This window comes from Macadamia integrifolia, chromosome 2, assembly GCF_013358625.1.
Source record: "Macadamia integrifolia cultivar HAES 741 chromosome 2, SCU_Mint_v3, whole genome shotgun sequence".
Lineage (NCBI taxonomy): Eukaryota > Viridiplantae > Streptophyta > Magnoliopsida > Proteales > Proteaceae > Macadamia > Macadamia integrifolia.
The window spans coordinates 15,475,394-15,495,307 of record NC_056558.1 but is presented as its reverse complement, the minus strand read 5'-3'; the positions used below and the strand labels follow the sequence as shown (position 1 = coordinate 15,495,307).

At 38.7% G+C, this 19,914-nt stretch overlaps 2 protein-coding genes across 2 annotated transcripts in view; one reads left to right on the top strand and one right to left on the bottom strand.

The window, feature by feature from the left end:
• LOC122072233 (small RNA degrading nuclease 5-like) overlaps nucleotides 1-13,583 on the bottom strand; it is a 17,059-nt gene extending 3,476 nt beyond the window's left edge. Inside the window, exons 1-9 of the mRNA XM_042636812.1 lie at nucleotides 13,317-13,583; nucleotides 12,165-12,221; nucleotides 12,007-12,072; nucleotides 9,881-10,014; nucleotides 9,191-9,291; nucleotides 8,482-8,580; nucleotides 8,306-8,376; nucleotides 5,556-5,615; nucleotides 1,228-1,283 (exon numbers count right to left, since the gene is read on the bottom strand). Of these exons, the coding sequence (XP_042492746.1) occupies nucleotides 1,228-1,283; nucleotides 5,556-5,615; nucleotides 8,306-8,376; nucleotides 8,482-8,580; nucleotides 9,191-9,291; nucleotides 9,881-10,014; nucleotides 12,007-12,072; nucleotides 12,165-12,221; nucleotides 13,317-13,538 (866 nt within the window). The 5' untranslated portion in view covers nucleotides 13,539-13,583. The remainder of the gene's footprint in view (nucleotides 1-1,227; nucleotides 1,284-5,555; nucleotides 5,616-8,305; nucleotides 8,377-8,481; nucleotides 8,581-9,190; nucleotides 9,292-9,880; nucleotides 10,015-12,006; nucleotides 12,073-12,164; nucleotides 12,222-13,316) is intronic.
• Nucleotides 13,584-17,319: 3,736 nt separating this feature from the next.
• Nucleotides 17,320-19,914, top strand: LOC122072219 (LEAF RUST 10 DISEASE-RESISTANCE LOCUS RECEPTOR-LIKE PROTEIN KINASE-like 2.1). The gene is made up of 3 exons (XM_042636792.1): nucleotides 17,320-18,181; nucleotides 18,321-18,401; nucleotides 18,542-19,914. The coding sequence occupies exons 1-3, from the start codon at nucleotides 17,356-17,358 to the stop codon at nucleotides 19,741-19,743; spliced, it is 2,109 nt and encodes a 702-aa protein (XP_042492726.1). The 5' UTR covers nucleotides 17,320-17,355; the 3' UTR covers nucleotides 19,744-19,914.

Sequence of the window (19,914 nt, the reverse complement as noted above, 5' to 3'; positions counted from 1 at the left end):
CCCCCCCCCCCCCCCAAAAAAAAAGAAAAAAGAAGTGGGCACAATCAACACCAAAAAAAACAAGAAGTTGATGGAGAAGCTGGATCAGATGATCAAGGACATGTGGAGTTAAATATCTACCAAAACAATATCATCAGAAGAAAACATACACCAAGGGGTTTCATCTTGAATGTCTCTAGTTAACTTGTCTATGATTAACGCAAACAATCCCTTTATGTAATCCAATTGTAACTGGGAATTCACTATCCTACCTTCCCTCAGAATTCTTACACTAGTCACTACACCATTATACATATCTTTAACTATGTCCACATATTTACTCAAAATACTTTTCATCTCTGATACTTAACCACTCTCTAGGACTATCAAAAGCTTTGTCTAAGTCCAAAAAGACCATATGGAGATCATTAAATCTCCCAAGCAAATAAATAACTTATATGATTGATCTTCCTAGTATAAACAAAATTAGTTATCCGAAATATTAGTTTCTTATCTCAACTGGGTTTCAATTACTCTCTCCCATAATTTCATAGTATGATTCATAAGTTTTATTCCTCTATAGCTATTACAACTTTGAATATCCCCTTTATTTTTATAAATCAGAACAACAATGCTTCTCCTCCATTCATCTGGCATTTTTCTCGTGCTCATAAACTTATCAAGCAACTTAGTTAGCCAAATTATTCCACAGATTCCTAGGCTTTTTCCACACCTCCATTGGAATACAATCTGGAATTACTGTTTAATCTATTTTCATCCTCTTTAAAACTTCGTTTACTTCAGATACCCTAGTTTTCCATATACATATATATATATATATATATAAGATTGGTGATTTCTTGGTGGTTATTACAACCTTCTAAACCAATTAAGCTTTACTTTGTTTGCTTCTCTCCCTTCTTCTTGGGTGAGCCCCTGTTTTTCTCTCTCCTTTTGGTAGTGAATTTTTTATTCACCCCACAAAACAAAATGGATACCAATTAACCTACATAATCCTAGAATATTAGATGACCATCAATCAATATTAAAAACCCTTTCTTTCAGACTAGATTACATTCCGTAGGGAGAATCTTATGTCATATCAAATCTGCAACTTAACAACATAACAAGTGCCAAATCAGGCACTAAACCTAAGTCACATATTCTTACAGATGTTCAAGAAAGAAAAATAAAATTTTCTTCAAGAAAGTAGCTAGTCAGAATTTTTAAGGGAAAAAAAAAATGTACCTAGTATTGTAGTCAAGAATAGCATTAGAAGGTTTAACCAATTTGTCTAACACTACCTGCGGAAAACTGGAAGAAGATTAGTTTCATACACGAATATAACAAATAGCATGAAGTTGCAATGAACTTATACAATTCTGGCTACAAAAGTTCAATTCATAAAATTTTATGGATCCAAAATCAACATAAATAAATGCAGCTGACTAACATTATCTAAGCATGGAGAAACTCAGCAAAGTATCAACTCATAAGAAAAAATAAAGTACACATATTTGGGACTTTTTTCTTCTTTTCCCTTTTTGATTAAGAAAACTACAAGATGCATGTGATGACCTGTATCACAAGATGATGGTAGAACGATTAATGATAGATCTAGATATGCATGTTTAATTGTCTAAAAGCATGCAAGGTTTTCTTAATGCTCCTATAGTCAGAGATGTGCCTCTGGGCCCCTCCAACCACTAGTCATAGACGCACCTAGAACCAAACAAACAACTACGCCTTTTCCCAACTGAATGGGGTCAGCTACATGGATCAATCAAAGAAAAAGATAAAAGAAAGAAGAGGGAAAAGGGGAAAAGATAAAGAAAAGAAATGAAACAACGGAAATGCAACACCTCCGGGCCATCCCAGCTAAAGCAGTCGGCAACATGGATCTTTTCCCTCTACACAGTTCTATTTGATATCATACTAGGGTCAAGGCCTAGCTTCTGCATGTCTTTCCTTACTAACTCATCAATGGTCATTTTAGGTTTACCCTTAGCTCTTCAAAAACCATCCCACTAGATCTGATCACTCCTGCAGACTGGAACATCCCAAGGCCTCCTCTGAACATGGCCATACCACCTTAAACGACATTCTCAAAGCTTGTCTTGAATCGAGGCCACTCCTAACTCGGCTCGTACCCTGTTATTTCTCATTATATCTCTCCTAGTTTTTCCGTACATCCATCTCAACATCTGCATCTCTGTAATGGAGGAAATTCTCCATAAAGATCAATCTCTTTCATAGTATAGATTCCAAGAGACAGGCACATTTCCTCCATGGATCAAGGTTTCCACCGATACCGTCGAAATTTTCCATGTTTCCACGGTATCCCAGGACTTTGATACCGAATACCATGTGACTTTTAAAAGTCACTGATTCCGACCAGTATCGACCAAACTTCCAACATTCGACCGAAATGTGGAAATTTTCCTTGAAATATGGGAATTTTCCTCGAAATGTGGGAATTTTCGATTGGACCAAATGGGTCAACCTTTATATAACCTTCTTAAATGGGAAACGAAGCCTTCTTATTTCAAAATTTCGACCCTTTCTCCCTATTTCTTCTTTATGAAGTGGAAAACTTGGGAAAACACTTAAGATTTTGCCCTTGTGCTATCAAATCCTCATTTTAAGCTTGGATCTTACACATTCATAGCAAATCTACCTAAGGGAGCTTGGACCAAAAAGGTAAATCCCATCTCCCAAAACCTTGTGTGCCATCCTTCGAGAGCACCAGTTCATTTGGATACGGTGATGGGTATGGACAATAGGGTGAATCCTTAACTTCATTTGGACAGGAGGGTAGTTCAGGTGGTGGGTCATCTTTTGTTGACAGAATCTTTGGATATCCATCCCAACCTTGTATACCACATCCACATCCTATCACTATGATCTATGATTGAGCCACTCCCTAGGCTAGGATACCAAGCTAATGTTGATGATGCATCTTATAGATGGGCAGTGACAAACTACCAAAACAATTGGGCCCAAAACATGTCATGAGACTCGTATATGGTGCATTCAGAGGAGCAGCTATGACATCTGCAGTGGTACGCAGCTCGTGGACTAGAACCGCCTAGACACTCCACTTGGAATTGAGTCACGACTTTCGAGTGTTGAGTAATTGAGTCACTACTGTTGAGTGTTGATAGATAACTGTTGATGATGTAATATTTTTATTTATTTTGGATCATTTGGATTATGTCTTATGTTTTGATGTAGATTGTAGACTATATATAGTCATTATGTAGTATAGTTTCAGAATTTAAGTCAACAGGTCAGCATAATGATTATCGAACCTTTGGTTTACCACACATGTTTTTTTTTTTATGAAACTAATGATGTGAATGTGTTAAAAATGTTTAAAATAGATGTACACAAAAAATCAGACAAAAACAAAAAAACCACTGTTTGGGGGTTGAAACCTAAGTTTCCACCATACTGGGAAAAATTCCCCGGTATCCTCGAAATTTCCCAGGTTTCGACTGAAATTTCGGTCTCCCCAGGGGTCGAAACCCGATACCGTGAACCTTGATTCCCTCAACAGTGATGATCCTTACAGAGTGGCTTCAGGCCTTGGGAAATGCTTGCCACTTTTTCTTCGGAGGTATTCTCTTTCATCATACAAGCTTGTATTCCCTCATCCCACAAAGACGGTCTCTTCTAAAGTTTTTCTATATTATGACACTATTAAATTCTTTAAGGTTAACTTATCTATACGGCTATACCCATATTACCCTTAAAGAGGAAGTGAGCATAGGAAATTAAAGCAGGAAGAAGGGATAGTGCATTAAAGAGGAAGAACTATGGGCATAGAATTTGGAAGATTCATAGAAAACATTGAAGTAATTAATGTAATAACAAATCTACCATAAAAAGTGAGAATTGCCAAACTTCAGTCTTTGTGGGGCATTTGGGAATGTTAGGACCAGATTACTAGCCAGAACCAAATGCTTGATGCATATGAAATTTCAAAAGCATGCCAATGCACAGCTAGATAAGCAAACTAAAGGTTGGAAAACGCTAGATCAAAATCACATACAGAGAACATAAAGATAAAGGCATGCTAAGATTGCCATCCAAGAAAATTTCGATGCAGCAAGGATGAGCTGATCATAGGTCAGTATGAATTTCATTTCAACTTTCAGGTTACCATCATAGAAAGCAGTTTTCTAGCCAAGAATAAAAGGAAAAAAGTAGTGTATGGATTTATATGAAATAGACATCATTTTACAAAGGATGATGAGAATGTGAACTCCCAACCATCAACCAAATGCAGACACTGTGATGTAGATGCCCATCATGGGCTACAATACCACAGGCGGAAGAAGTAGCCACCAAACCAGAAGTAGCTGCCATCAAACCAGCCTTTGGGCCGAGTTCGACCCACCCCTATGGCCAGCATTGCAAACCCTTTAATTTCCCTGCTTTAGTAGTTGTTTACAATTTTAGAAAGTCCCTAGTAGCTGCTATTTTGTTTCTTAAATTAGAAGGTAGAGGTAGTTTCTATTTTTACATTAGTTTCTATTTTGCATTAGTTTCTAATTTCTAATTTGACTTAAGCTTCTATTTTGTAATTCCAGACCTCGATATAAAGAAAGTCTGCTGTAGACACAAATCAGAATGGAATTAATGAATTTTGTTGCAGCTATAGCTTGCTCCCTCTCCTGAGAAAGGAAGACAAGCAACTGGGAGCTGTGGGTGAGATGCCCAGGCTGAGATAGCCATTCTCACTCACATCTATCTTGCTTAATATCTTATTTTCTTTTCTTTTCTAATTTCTGTTCTTGCTTACAGTGAGGGGAGTGTGTGTGGATTTAACTAAGCTTATTTGAAGACTAAACAAGGATTGACTTGGAGAGAATCAGTTCCAGCACTCAAGATCGACTGCAGGTTTTAGGGTTTCAAAACTCAAATCGGCAGGGCCCTTTTCTCCTCTTCTGTCCAGCAGATTTGAAGACCCTTTTGAGGGTTCAAACGCCACCTCAAGGGGACCACTCGACCAGGTTTTCAGCTCCTGCTGCCCAGCCAAAACTGAACCATAGGGTTTCTCCCTGTTCTGGCCAAAACCCAGATTTTTCTGGGAAAGTGTTGGCTGCCGTTGGGTTCTGTTGCTGAGTTGCTGCCTGCTGCTGTGAGTTATTTTCCTGAGTTGTTCCTGGATACTTCTGGACAGGTTTTGTCATCCTAAATTCTCTGCAAAAAGCTTTCCTTCTCCGGTTCTATTTCTGGTTTCTGTGAAGATTGGTTTTGAGTGGTCAGAATTACTTCGGTTTGGGCTATTTAAATACTGGGAATTTGTTTACCTAGTGTGAACCTACTTCTACATTACACTGTTTCCTATTACAGGCTAAAACAGGGAAATCAAAGGAGCCTCCTCCATATTACATACACAATGGTTGGCATAAGGAAGAACCTAAAACTAAACAGCTCTTTTAGAACCATGCATTAGAAAAAAAAAAAAATGTGGAACCAGTTTCAAGAAAATGCCAGCAGAATAAGCTGAAACAAATTATGGAATCCTTCAGAAAGCAGGATTCAATTGTAAAGTAGATAGTCTGTACCTGTCCTTCAACATCAACTAGCGTTACCCTTGTGAGTTCAAACCCATTGATTGTGACACACTGACATGGAAAAAAGAATTCCAACACACAGCAATTAATTATTTGGACAGAAAGAGTAAAAAAAGGGAATACCCAGTTATCATTTGAAAATAAAGAACTGATTGTAACTAGAGACGTCACCTATTTCCAGATTAAAAACAAGGGATTGAGGGATCGGAATCAGGGATTGTCCTGGCCCTAACCAAACCCAACCTCGATTCGTCTGGATCAGCAGGAGCCTGGGTGATACTTTCATAGAGTTAGCTCAGACTGGCCCCTACTAATCCTTATATCTTTGATTAAAAACCAATTCAGAATGATACATAATAATTATTTCATGTTTTGCAAGGTCCGAATTTCTGTGTTTTGGTTTGTTAAGAATGCTATATAGACAACATGGAAGCAATTTTAAATGGATGTAAATTTTTCAAGAAAATTCAAATATAACAAAAGAATGAAGTAGATCAGTATGGACCCGCGGGACTAGTCAGGCCGAAGGCCTGAATACCCCTCATTAGCAAAAAAAAAAAAAAAAAAAAAAAAAAAAAAAAAAAACAAAAGAATGAAGTAGGAACAGGAAAAATCATGCAACTTTTGCTTTTATGAAGTAACAGAATTTTATCAGGCCGTTTGCCAATAAAGGTATCGAAACACTATACAAGCTGCACATAATCCCAGCTCATGGTACTCATGAAGTAGCAGAAACATCCACAAGACTGAATAAATTGGCCTCATTTCACACAACTGGGTGTTGCCCTATGTACATCAATTCCCTACTGATACGGCCAAATTGATTGCCCAGCAGGGTAAGAACACGTGGTATCTAAGGAAAGGACACGTGCCGCCCACCTGATAGAGGCTACAAGGATGCTGACCACGCCAACCGTGTGAAGAGAATATTCCCCACGAAAGGGATAGGACGTATCCGGGTAGGACTCGAAAAGGAAAGGAGGCGGATCCTCCAAGAAAAAGAGAAACCCTAAACCCTAAGGACTATAAGAGAGGGCCCGAGAGGAGGAAAAAAAGGTAAGCAAAAAAGACCCACACCATTACCCTTGTGAAAAAATGTGTGGCCGATCTCTAACTTGGGCATTGGAGGACTAACCCCGAATAAACCTCCAGGCCTCTGCCTTCTGTACTTGTGCAGGATCAGCTCATATGGATTTTCGGCAGCAACACCTACCACCCTCCCTTTGGCCTTGGCTAATGCATCCGCTAAGGAGTTTGCAGTTCTGTCCAGACTGGTTACTCAAATACTTAGTGGAACCCCCATGTCATTGGCACCAGATGGTACCACCCCCCCACCTCTTTTTCATTGCCTATTTTATTTTCAAGGAACTATTCATTCCATGAGGTCCAATCCAATTTGGGAGTCTTCTAAGGCTGACCCTGGGGTCCCTAGACATTTTCCTAAGGTTTAATTTGGTAGTCAAGAAATGAATAGAAAAGAGAAGAAAAAATTCAAAAAAAAAAAAAAAAAAAAAAAAAAGAATTTGAGGAGAGATAGACACATAAGCCAACCATTACATCATGATGACAAAACTCAAAGGGGCAATTGTTCAGTAGGAATAGGAGTCCTGAAGTGAATCAAACTAGCTTCTTTATATAGGGCTGTATTTCCTTACGAATTTTGCAGATTTCTTATGAAATTTTGTTTCAGATATTGGGGTACGACTGTCTACAACCTAAACAGATGTGCCCAGAAGTTATCCACTCTTCTTTTACAGCTAGCAGATCTCTCTTCACTCTTAGAGATTCTTCCATCTTTTCCACTTCCTCATCATTCTTTCTCTTAGCTTTGTTACAGGTTTGCTGCAACATCAAGCTTCTTCAATTCCAGATCCGCAACCAGGTTGATTCTCTGTTCTATATCCACAAATCTGTTCATTTCCCTCTCTCTTGTTTCAGGGTCCATTACAGCAGGTTAAATTGGGTTTAACTAACCCTTGCCTGCATCATGGAGAACTGGGTAATGCCTGTTAGCTTTGGATGCGTGGTGTTTGGGGTGGCACATAAGAGGAATCAGCAACAGGGGTTTAGCAATTGTCTCGCAGCCACATTGTTGATTATATGGTAGTTCTCACTAGTCTCTACGAGAACTATCCTCTTCCAGCTTCCGAAGTAGCTATAAAGTTGAAGCAATTAATTTCTCTCATGCAACTAGTTTTAATGAATTTCAACTTGGATGTCCAAACCATTGTTACCTGGACACTTCATGTAAAACTGAGTCCTGAGTCGACATGACAGGACATGGATATGGGTTTTGTGTATGCATCTGAAATGCACCCAAAAGCTGGACACTTGATTATGGCAGTGAAGAAGAAGGAGAAGAAGAAGAAGATTAGGCATCCTTCTTTTGACACGTTACACCCCTTTCTTGACACACGCCTTTTGACATATTTTAGCTGAGTCCCTGTCACCACATATCCCTATATCCTAAGTCTTCGGGACAAGGTGGTCAGGCTCCTTGTCCTCCCACACCTGATACATGTACCTGAACCCATCTTACATAGGTAGACACTGACTTGGGTACTTAATTTTTACAGATGGTGTTTGGTGTTTATGAAAAGCAAAGTGAGCATATGATGGTAGTATCTTCTTGAGTTTCTCATATATATCTTCTCCCTTTCCTTTAAACTTACATGGTTTTCAATGCAGCATAACATTTCATTTAATGCTAGAGAGGAAATTTTGGAATTGTAAAGCCTCACCATCTCACAGTCAAGTGCCAGCATTTCATAAGGGGGGGATTCTGAAGGAGAAGGAAGAGTGGAGATAAAATCTGCACCAAGTAAGTTGAGTTAAGGGCTACCTACAATCAAAAACAGACGAACTGATTATCAATAGTCCTTTACTGGAAAAGTTCAAGATCAAAAACTTAAGTTACCTGGCTGGGTTAGACAGTACCCATTATCTTCTAGCTCTTTTGCTGTAAGTGTGTAATAAGAAACCGGAAAAGGTAACTCCTTCATATGTTCTTTGCTTACTGCACTATAAAAATCTTCATGAGCTACACGTGATGAAAGGTCAAAGGTCCTCCAACATAAATCATTTAATACTATAGTACAAAACCCACCAAGCCACCACTCGCTTAGAAGAAAGAAAAACTCAATTTTGATGACAAACAATCAAATTGAGATCCTGAGAGGTGAATGATCTCCCAAATCAACCGATAGAACTGAAAGAACAGCTGAAATTTTTTTCTTCATGTGCAGTATGAAAGCCAAAATTGACAACAAAAGATTTAAGTATCTTTTGAAGATGTGTATACACTTTAAAAAGAACTTCAGACCCTTATTCTAGTTGCTACAATTTTTCTTAATAACGTCGCAACAGCCATTTCTTCAACAGTTCTTAAGCTGTGGGAGAGAAAATTTTGTTGCTTCATATTCCTTGGTCTATTTAATTATACCTGAGTTACTCTTAAATTATTGAACAATGCAAGAAGAACAGCCTCAGGAAAAAAAAGGAAATCTAAAATTTGCTTCATCGAAGGGAACATAAAAACCATTAAAAAACCTCAAGATTCACATGTACGAACAGATAAATGAGGCATTCTTTTGGACAAATGAGATCCTTTGAAGTATGTCATGGACCTTGTTCAGGACACTTGGAAACTGAACTCATCTCCTCCCTCTTTCTTTTCAGTTTGCAAGTTAGAAGTGCATCTATTGTCCGCATTCCATCTGATACACAGCTAGCACCCCACATAAAGAAAGAAATAATATCAGAAAAATATATATAAGAGAAATGGCACTGAAAATATTGAAGGAAAAATATCTGGAAATCCTGAAAGAAAGAATCACTTCCAAATCAACCCCAGTTAATTCATATACGGTATACCCATCATAACTGTAGAATACAAGAACCTATCTATTATTCCCTCCTTACATTTTCCCGTCAGTAGCATTCAAGCAACAAAAGCGCCCCTAAAAATCTTATATTAAGTGTTAGCTACACCCTTGAGAAAGTCTACCTCCACCCTATTTTTAACACTAAGATTGCTAGGGAACTGAAATGACAATAGAACCACTAAAGGTTGTGTTCAATGATGATAATGTGGGTTATTTTTATAATTCTGCATGCTCTGAAAATGATATACTTCTAAGAGGTGGGAGGTGAGTCCCTTGTCTATAATGCATTTTATCCATAGACAAATCAAGAAAATTTTTTTTTTTTCTTGGGATAGGATTCTTTCTGTGAGGGTTTCCTAGACATTTTCCTAAAATTGAATTAAACATAAACAAAAATAGTATCAGAAAGACAAAAAGAGTTTCAGAACAAACCTAAGAGCTAAAACTGCCCTTGGATTGCCAAAAATCTCTTTAAGGCCACAAAGTAGGCTGGACTGGGACATGTAAAATTCAGCATCAAGGCCTGGTACATAAAGCAGGACCACTTTCGGAATCAGAGGCTTGTTCTGCAAAGAACATGAACTTAAGCTGACTTAGCTCACTTAGAAAGATAGCGAAATGTTCTACTGCATATCACTGTTTCCGCCGGAAGCCAAAACAGAGAAAAAAAAAAAAGAATTACAACTGAAATTTCAATTCAAATAGGGGCGTTAATTAATGAGAACAAATAATGATATGCAATTGGAAAAAAGTAACAACCACATTTCTGTTATGAAAGCTAATCATGTATGGCCATGAAAGAGCTCATCCTTAAGATGGATATGCCTATTTTGTCACCTCATGAGACTAGCAAAAATTCTATGTCTATCATCATATAGATGCACATTTTTACCTATGTTGGACTATAATTTTCTCCCCAGAAGACATGCACAAGATCACAGATTTGCATACAGAAACGCGATCATACTCAAACATGCCTGACAGAGGTAGTAGAGGTTTCCATATTATGTTAGTTATTTTTGCCCAATGGGGGTTCTCCTTTTATTCATGTATATTACAACTCATGAATGAATAGTACATCATCATCTTACTGTGTAACAAAGTCAAGGAAGAAAATCTAAACTTGAAGGAGCAGCAGTTATTTGGACAAGTTCAGTTGTCTTGTCACTCCCTTTCGGTTCTGAATTTCATGGAGCTTTTTTTTTTTTTTTTTTTTTTGGTGGGGAGGGGGGAGGGGGGAGGGGGGCACACAAAGGTCCACTAACCCTGCTACCAGCTCTACCACCATATGTTGCTCCAAGATAGAGGCATTAGATTGCCTATGTACAACAAGAAGTAAATAACCAGTGAGTACCCTTCATGAAGAAACATCAGCAGTCCCAATATTGCCACAGGATGGAGGTTTACAATTATCTGCCATAACAAATGCGACTTGCTTCCTACAGGCAGTCCAAAGAGATCCAACCTGGTGGAATGTTAGGATCATCCATTCGTTATCTTTAGCCTAGAACTCAGATGTCGCTTCAAACTGAACATACAATATTTGGAGTATATTACTGTACCTTTTTCAGTATGAGAAAGTACCAACCAAAGTACAGTTTTATAAGGCATCCGACCGTGGCCATCATGGAGAAGTATAAAGAATGAAAGGACCTACTATAAACAAGCCAAATGCACATTGATTTTCCACTCTAAAACACCAACCAGTGGACGCGATGTTGAATACTTAGAAAATCTTCAATGATCAGATTTTTCTATAATGTAAAAAAAAAATGAAAAAGGTGTACCCGATGCACGAGGCTCCAGCATGTGCCAGGTCCGGGGGTGAAAACTACGCAGCCTTACCCCGAGAATGTCGAGAGGCTGTTTCGACCGCTTGACCACCAGGTCGCAACATTCGTACATTTACCGTTGGACCAAACTCACCCCTTATTTTTCTATAATGTGTTGTCGGTAAATTTTTCAAACATCCAAAGAGATCTGACGTGTTTGGAAGCCAGGTTCATTCAAGTAAGTATCTTGTTGATCTCCAATGATAACCAATTTGTTCGGAGATAGGATCATCCAAGGAACTATCTTGTTAGTTACCTTGCCTCCTTTTGACCTATTTGCACGTCTGATTCCACCACAACAGAGCTTAAAGCTTTTATTAACGGATGGAGATATTCATGGCCACAAGCTGGATGAATACCATTGCTAGACAGGCTCTAACACGGCTGCAATATTCAGCTGGTGGTGCATAGAACTATATGCACAGTGGGAACTTAAATCGTTATTTTCCTTCCAAAATAGAAACTATTTCTCTGTATGACACTAGTACTCTGTCTAGAAATCAACAGTTCCTCTGAAATTCTGATCAAAACTAAGCATTTCCACAGCCTTCTTGACCAAAGTATTCACTCTAAATTTTATCAGGTGAGAACAAAAATAAAAGTTCTTCCTTCATCAGTATAGTTTTAGATATTTGCTCTCTTCTAACAATGACATGACCTTGCAGAATAACAGCTTTATCTCAATAGGAACCAAGAATAAGAAAGTAAGAGAATATGCTTCTTTACTTTGATAAAGACCCAAGATGGCATAAATCCTTCACTAAGCACCCAGGTAACAAGTTCCTGAATGTCCTGTTTCACAAGAGAAAATTCACTTTAAAGGTTACTACTTCAATTAGGAACCGATAAGAATTTTAAGAAAACTTGGAATGGTTGAAACCTACATGCAGATTCAATAATGAGTCAGTTGTAGGAGTTTTAAAAACAACATCTGCCTTCCCCTGTGAAACATCACATCAAATATTCTATCATCAGTGGACAAGATGAAATATAGTCATACAACGCAAGGCGTTAGAGGGGCGCCTAGGTGACAGGCATGCAGTATATGTAATACAACAATGATCATTTTATATAAGTTGCATAAAACCACATCAATGCAATATGATACAATTATGCTAGTAATGAGCTAGTACGAAAAAACCAAGATATAATAAACAAAGCATGAAATATACACAAGGCCACAAAGCAACGCCAAGATGTCGAAGAAAATGCATAGGCATCCAAGACGGTCACCTTTTGAATCTTTCAAGATTCATTAATAACAAGTAGAGTTTGACTTCATATTTATTTTGGTTTTAGAATTAGAGTCAAGTTTACATTTCAGTTTTACAGTAGAATTAGGATGTCTTTAGCTTTAATCTATATAATCGCATGTGAACAACAAATCTGGGTGGTTAGATTTGGATTTTGGATATTGAATGAAAGTATTGAGGGTGTGCTGCCAATAGCTGCAAGTGTGCAGGTTCTGCAATTTCCTCTTCTCTGATCTTCACATAACCACAGTACTTTAGCTTGCAAATGGAGCATCCAAATCTTCAAATTCTTGTCTTTTGCTTCCAGTTCCAGAAGGATGGCTCAAAAAGAGATTGATAAAAGGGGGTAGTTCAGCATGTCCTTTAAGGTCCTAATAAACCTAGTTTTAAATTGAAATCTATCTCCATTACCAAAAGAGATAGAGAAAGAGAGATTGATCGAAGACGAGGTTATCCATTTTTCCATGGCATGTTCCAAAAAGTAAAATCATAAAATAGGTTTTCCCCAACATTATTGCAGGACGTCTTCGATAATTCAACTATATCATGGTTTCGTCTAACGTGAAAAATTAATTAGAAAACAAAAAACGAGCAACCCATTTTCTCATGCGAAATCACACTACTATTGGTTTCATGATGAACATTAAAAAATAAAAAATAAAAGAAACCAAAAAATCAACTAAAAATTAATATTAATAAATACTAAAAGAGCAGTACCCAAACGAAAACCATTCAGGTAAAGGAAAAAAGAGTGGAATAACTCTTTGAAAGAGAGAGACGTACTTGAGGTCCGTAGACGTCGAAGTAAGTTGTGGTGCCATTGCTCTTTCTGGTATCTTTTTCATCGTTGTTTGTCTGCTCTTGGCTCTTGAGGCACGCAGAAGCCATCTTCGGTCTTGGACCCGAGAGAAACCCCCGGTCTTTCAAATTGAAGGATAGAACAACGGAGCTTGTGCAAGGGGTGAACGAGGTAACAGTAAGGAGAGGGGCTTGAGGGCACAGCATAATAATATATACAACACCACGAATCCACGATACCTTGCAATGTATTTTAAGTCGAGCCTTCTCGCTTTAGGAACGCATTAAGTACTTCTCTTATTCTCTAATTGTCTTTGCCCTTTTTAACCCCATCCCCTTTTTTTTTTTTCCTTTATGATAAATTTATGTTAGCTCCTACCCTGGACTTTGTTGGAATGACAAAAAATGTGGTAGTTCATATCAAATGCCTGGAACGCCTTGCCTTATGGTGCACGCTCATATGTTAGAAATAATCTTCCAATGTTGAAACTCTCCAACTTCTTCCATGACTACTTAGTTGATCAAAGCATCACAGAGGGCCTTCGCTTTAGAATGAAAATGTAAAAAATGAGAGTTGTGATAATTTTCCCATAATTATAGAATGAAACCCTTATTTGGTTATAATCTGAAAATTATCCCATAATAATAAATGTCACCATCCTCAATTCCTCATGCATGGCATACCCTCTCATCAACTAAGCGGGAAGGGGAAATGCAATTTTTTCTAAACCGTTTGGCAGTGAGCCTTGGGAGAAAGGAAACCAGCCATTTCTATTCTTCCATTTCGTCTCTTATTCATTATCGTTTCCTTTCACTGCAAATCGAAACGCCACCTAAATAGAATTGGAGTACCAAGATGCACAACTGCGCTCCTTTTTGGATCCCATCGGAGAAGACACTCCCCAGTTGCTATCTTATGAACTCATTTTCCATTTTTTTTACTGGTACCCACCTCCTCAAACTAGGCCAGCAAGTCCATGCCCACCTGACTCGTCGAGGCTTCCACCCAAACGCTTTCCTTGGTGTAAAGATAGATTTCAATGAACGCCAGCTCCGATAATATTGATTCAGCAGTAGCATTCTTCAATCGAATTCGAAGCCCTTCATTGCTTCTGTTTAACTCGATCGTTCGTGGGTATTCTCGAATTGGGTACCCCCAGGACACTCATCACCTGCCTTCAGATGCTATGTATAGGCCTTAAACCAGACTACTTCACCTTCCCATTTGTCCTAGTCTTGTGCGGTTTGTCTCTTCTTCGAAAAAATGTGTGCATGGGCGGGCAGGGTTTAAGATTTGGATTGGAGATTGATTTGTATGTTGGGACTTCATTGATTGATATGTAGGTGAAATCATAGAGTGCATCGCCCATTGAGTGTTCATAGAAACTTGAGTGCCCAACATGAAAATGAATCCAACCATCCTAAAGAAAGAAACTGATTTTTATCCACCTAACCAATTCAATCCTTATTTCGACCCATACGGGCCATACCCGACATCCTAACTCAATCTACTGACTTCTTTCTCCAACCTCCATCCCAAAAACGTAGAAGGAGACGTCAAAAACCCTTGATCAAACTGATCGTGAAGGAGGTCTGTGAAAGCTCAGCAAGATTTGAAGGCTTCGCTCTTTGATATATATATATATATATATACTATTTATTTATTTATTTTAATATTTTTGTGGTGAATTTATACCATGAAAATTTGTTATGAAATCATCAACCTGAGATCCACTCAACTTCTACAGCCCAACACCCACTGCCTATGTCTTTATAAAGATTTCTACCCAACACTCATTGCCAATCATCCACAACCCACCGTGCATCAGAATCTCCATTCCAATCCTAATCTCATGTCCGACCATCGGTGTTGGGAGTGGAGATGGTGGAGAAAGAGAAAAAGATATGCCGACTCGCGGTGACGGGTTTGCCGAAAAGCAAATAGAGGGGGATTTGGGGATTCAGAGGGAGGGGGGAAGAGAATGAAGGAGATATGCAAAAGGTGTCATCGCAATGTGGGTTGCACTGATGAACGGGCTGAGAGAGGAGAGAGATAGGTGGGTGTAGCGGCAGGTTTCTCTCGCCCAAATCATCCAAGTGGGTAAAAATCGTTTCTTTTTTTAAAACCGTTGGATTCATTTTCTCCACGTGTCGTACACTCAAGTCTCTATGGGTACTCTATGGCGATGCACTCTATGTAGATGATCCGGATCCGATCCTAAAAGGTGGTGAAATAAGGGATGCTAGTAAACTTTGATAGAATAAATGTTAAAGATATTTCGTCTTGGAATGCTTTTATTGTAAGTTATATGAAAAGCGGAGTGATTGATGTAGTGGAAGAGTTATTTTAATAGATGCCAAAAAGGAACAGAATGATTCATAAACGTGAATCTTTCATATTAGCGGAGAGGGGGGATGATACTTTTAAAAATGTCTAAGGGAAACATGATTTTTTGCCATAGCACTGGGGTGGAGATAAGGGTGTTAATAGTTCAGTTTCGGTTTAAATGGTGTGGATCGATTCGATTCACATTTATTTGACTAAAACCATAACTGCATCATTTACTAAACGGTTCCACTTTCTGAAACCGTGACCATTTAGTAAATAGTTTCGGTTTCCACGATTTCTAAACGGTGTCGGTTTCACGATTTTAAACAGTTTTGGTTTCGATTTATTCCATACGGTTTGTAAAACGGTTCATAATCAGTTTGTTATAACTTGCAACAATCTCTAAACTGAAGATCATAAGCTTATCAATTAATAATTGACAATCACAAATAAGAGATTCTATATTAACAATGGTATGCCTTAATTTGATAATCTAGTACTATTTCTTTGCATGGACATTCTCAAACATTTAGAACTAATATCATACAACATCCAAATCCAGCATTCTACAGCATAAAATATTAAAATGACAGGTGGTTCAGCCAAAACACTCCATCTATGATAACATAATAACATAGTAACATATATGGATTACAAGTTCATGATCTAAAGCCTAAACTTGAACTGAATTGCAATAAATCATGCCAAAGCAGGATGGACACTTAATTTAATTATTAATTGTTATACTGATTACTGCCCCTTCTTTATTTAATTGCTATATGGATTAATCGGATTAGTTTAAACGGTTTAAACAGCTAGGTTTAAACGGTTTCAATTCGGTTTGAAACCAACGGGTTCTACGGTTAAAACCGATCCGACCTGTTTAACTAATCGGCCTGAAACTTAAAACCATAACTACACCATTTACTAAACAGTTTTATGATTTTGATGTAAATGGATCGATTCGATTTCGGTAAACGATTTCAGTTACAAATTCACATCCTTAGGTGGAGAGAGATATTTTCTCAAAAGAAATATATATGTTAAAAATACACAATCTCTTTCCTCATTAAATAATAATTATCATATTATTATATAAATACATGAACTCTTGTTGAGTCTTCTACGCTTAATCAATTAAAATCGAGATGAATCTTGACCAATTTTGATCCAAAATGATTGATTCACCAATCCAATTTCCAATTCTTGAAAAGATGCCAAGACCCGAACTTCGTTGACTTTGCTAATTCGAAATAGCCGTTATTGGTGCCTTCATTTCTTTTAAATTTTTGATAAACAATGGCTCAACTTTGACTGAACGGAAACGGAAATACCAATCAGAAGAATAGTATCTCAAAAGTAAGAATAAAAATACTAATTCAAATGATTCCGTTCTCTTGATTGGTACCAGGAGATGATAGCTACATGTCTGCAACCCAGGCAGCCTGCTTAACTGCGTAAGTGAACGCCATCGACTCTGACCAAAAACAAAATTAATGCGATGGACCTCGTCGTTATCTAGAGTAGCCACTTGCCACTGAGATGCAGGAGAAAAATGAATGCGATGGACCTCCCCGTTATCTAGAGTTGCAACTTGCCATGAAGATATAGGAGGGGGCGGGGGTAGCGGAACCATTAATGAGTAGTTTGTAGCTCCATTAGATCTAGTCCGTCTTAGACAACAGGAGTCAGGAGATGAGATATGATATGGAGATACCCAAAAATCACCATCGTCACCGCTTCTTCCTGCTCTTCCCCATCATCTCCCTCTTTGCTTCCAATAATATCCCGATTGTTCTTTCGTCTAACAATTCTATCTCCTCCTACTATGCCCAGTGCTCTCCCTCCACATGCGGCAGCGCATCAATCCTTCAATTCCCTTTCGGCCTCGACCCATTGTGCCGTAGTGCATATGTAACCACGAACTGCAACAACAACGACACTCTCTTCCTCACCGACGACGAGAACCCCAGATTCCAATACAACATCCTCCAGAACCTCACCCACGATGTCTACTCCAATAACTCCGTCAAAATAGTTGACGTCAACCTTCTGGGTTGCGGCCCAATCCCTGATTTCTCCGGTCAAACATCTTCCATGAAGTGGGTCACTGTAGGGGCCATCTATGTCAATGCCGAACGTCATCGGATTGTCACTTATTTCAATTGCTCAAAAGAGCCTGATACTGAGAGCTTGAAGCAGCTAACAAAAGCTCCTTGTTGGGAGTGTGGTGAGACTACTAACTTGTGCTATTATTATGACGGCTACTTGGATCAAGTTTCCAATTGTAGAGTTTATAAAGCTATCGTACCTTTCGAGATCTTGAACAACGCAACTGCAGTCGGCAATCCTAGAAGAGTGCTTCAGCAAGGATTTACGATTTTGTGGGATAACAACTGCAATTCATGCACAGAGAAAGACGATGGGAGGTGTGGCTATCTTAAACAAAACCAAGACAGGAGGAAAGGCGTTGAGGTTTGTTTCTGTCGTGATGGGGTTCATACACACAATTGCTCCGATGGTAAGTTAATGAATTTTATATAAAGAAACAAACTGAAAACACTTCCTTCTTCTTTTGACTTGCTCATTAAAATTTACTTCTGTTTTAGTTCTTTTCTGAAACTAAATCCTTAATATGTATTTATTTATTTTCATTAAAGAGCAATTGATCCAAGTTGATGACGGGAAGTACCAGCATCCAGACAAGAAGGATTGGATTCTGCCTTTGTCCACGGCTTTAGGTGAGAGAGCTTGATATCTTCTGATTCAAAATCGTGGTGTATTAATTAGGCTGAGCTTCAACTACTGTAAAAGACTTGAATGCCATTTGGGTGGGTTATGGAGTACTAATTCTGTTTTGCTTTCTGTGGTGGCCTGGTAGGTATCGGGCTGGGAGTTGGATTAGCTGTTGCGTCTATAATTTATGTCTTTTTAGACAGAAGGCGTAAACAGAGGAGAAGACTCTTAAATGGCCAAGACGAGCATGTTCTGACTCGCTATCTTAAAGGAGATTACACTACTCCAGCTTCTATTGAGACTTTCCTGCTCAATTATACATCAGGAAGGCCGACCAGGTTCTCCTTCAAACAGCTCAAGAAATACACCAACAACTTCAGTCACAAGCTAGGACAAGGTGGCTTTGGATCCGTCTTCAAAGGTGAACTTCCCAATGGTTTCCCCATTGCTGTTAAACTGTTGGATGAGACTGATCACAGTGAGGTTCAATTCCTCAATGAGGTTCTAACCATTGGTAAAATCCACCACAACTATCTAGTCCGGCTTCTTGGCTACAGCTTTGAACAATCAAAACAGGCCCTTGTGTACGAGTTCATGAAGAATGGATCGCTTGACAAGTACATTCATGGTAGAAATGAGGATACTGTTGAAAAATTGAGTTGGAGACAACTTGCTGATATAGCAATTGGAACAGCGAAGGGGATAGCGTACCTTCACGAAGAATGTCGAATCAGGATATTACATTGTGACATTAAGCCTCATAACATCCTCTTGGATGATAAATTACAGCCCAAGGTTGCAGACTTTGGATTGGCACAAGCTTTGAATAGGGAGATGAGTCATGCCTCACTTGCACATGGGGCAGGGACTCCAGGATATGCTCCACCGGAAATGTGGTGGAGGAGTTGTGGTCTAGTGACTGATAAGTCTGATGTTTATAGCTTTGGGATGGTAGTATTGGAAATGGTAGGGAAGAGGAGGAATTTCAAGGGTGATGTTAGCAAATCAAGTGAGATGTACTTCCCTGAATGGGTTTATAAGCACCATGTAATGAATGCTAGTGATGGTAGCAATGGTGGCTCAAAATGGCATGAGTGTCAGGGGATTGAAGAAGAGGAGCTGGGAAGAAGAATGGAGTTAGTAGGTTTATGGTGCATTCAGTTCCATCAATCTAGGCGACCATCAATAAGGCGAGTGATTGAGATGCTAGAGGGAAATTTGGAGATTCAGATTCCTCCCTCCCCATTTCAGTCGGGCATTGGTGGAACAGAAGAAAGCTCAAGTGCCGCTGCCGCTTCTGCTTCTGCTGCTGTTATGGATGCATCTGGGCCTATGTTGGGCAGGTGATAGGAAAAAGTTCAAGTATGGTTGTTTCTTCTAGTGTTGCATCTGAGGCTATAATTTTGTACATTCTCACAACACGAGGAAAGCAGAAAATGCAACACGTTTGGGTCCTTAAAAGGCTCCTTTTATTTATATATATATATATATATATATTTTGTGCTTGCTTTTTTTATG

What these genes read in the sequence shown, in the direction of transcription:
- LOC122072219 (XM_042636792.1), top strand. Translation starts at nt 17,356, where the DNA reads ATGAGATATGATATGGAGATACCCAAAAATCACCATCGTCACCGCTTC. An exon ending in TACACACAATTGCTCCGATG is followed by an intron (nt 18,182 to 18,320) that starts GTAAGTTAATGA and finishes TTTTCATTAAAG; the next exon opens with AGCAATTGATCCAAGTTGAT. An exon ending in GCCTTTGTCCACGGCTTTAG is followed by an intron (nt 18,402 to 18,541) that starts GTGAGAGAGCTT and finishes GTGGCCTGGTAG; the next exon opens with GTATCGGGCTGGGAGTTGGA.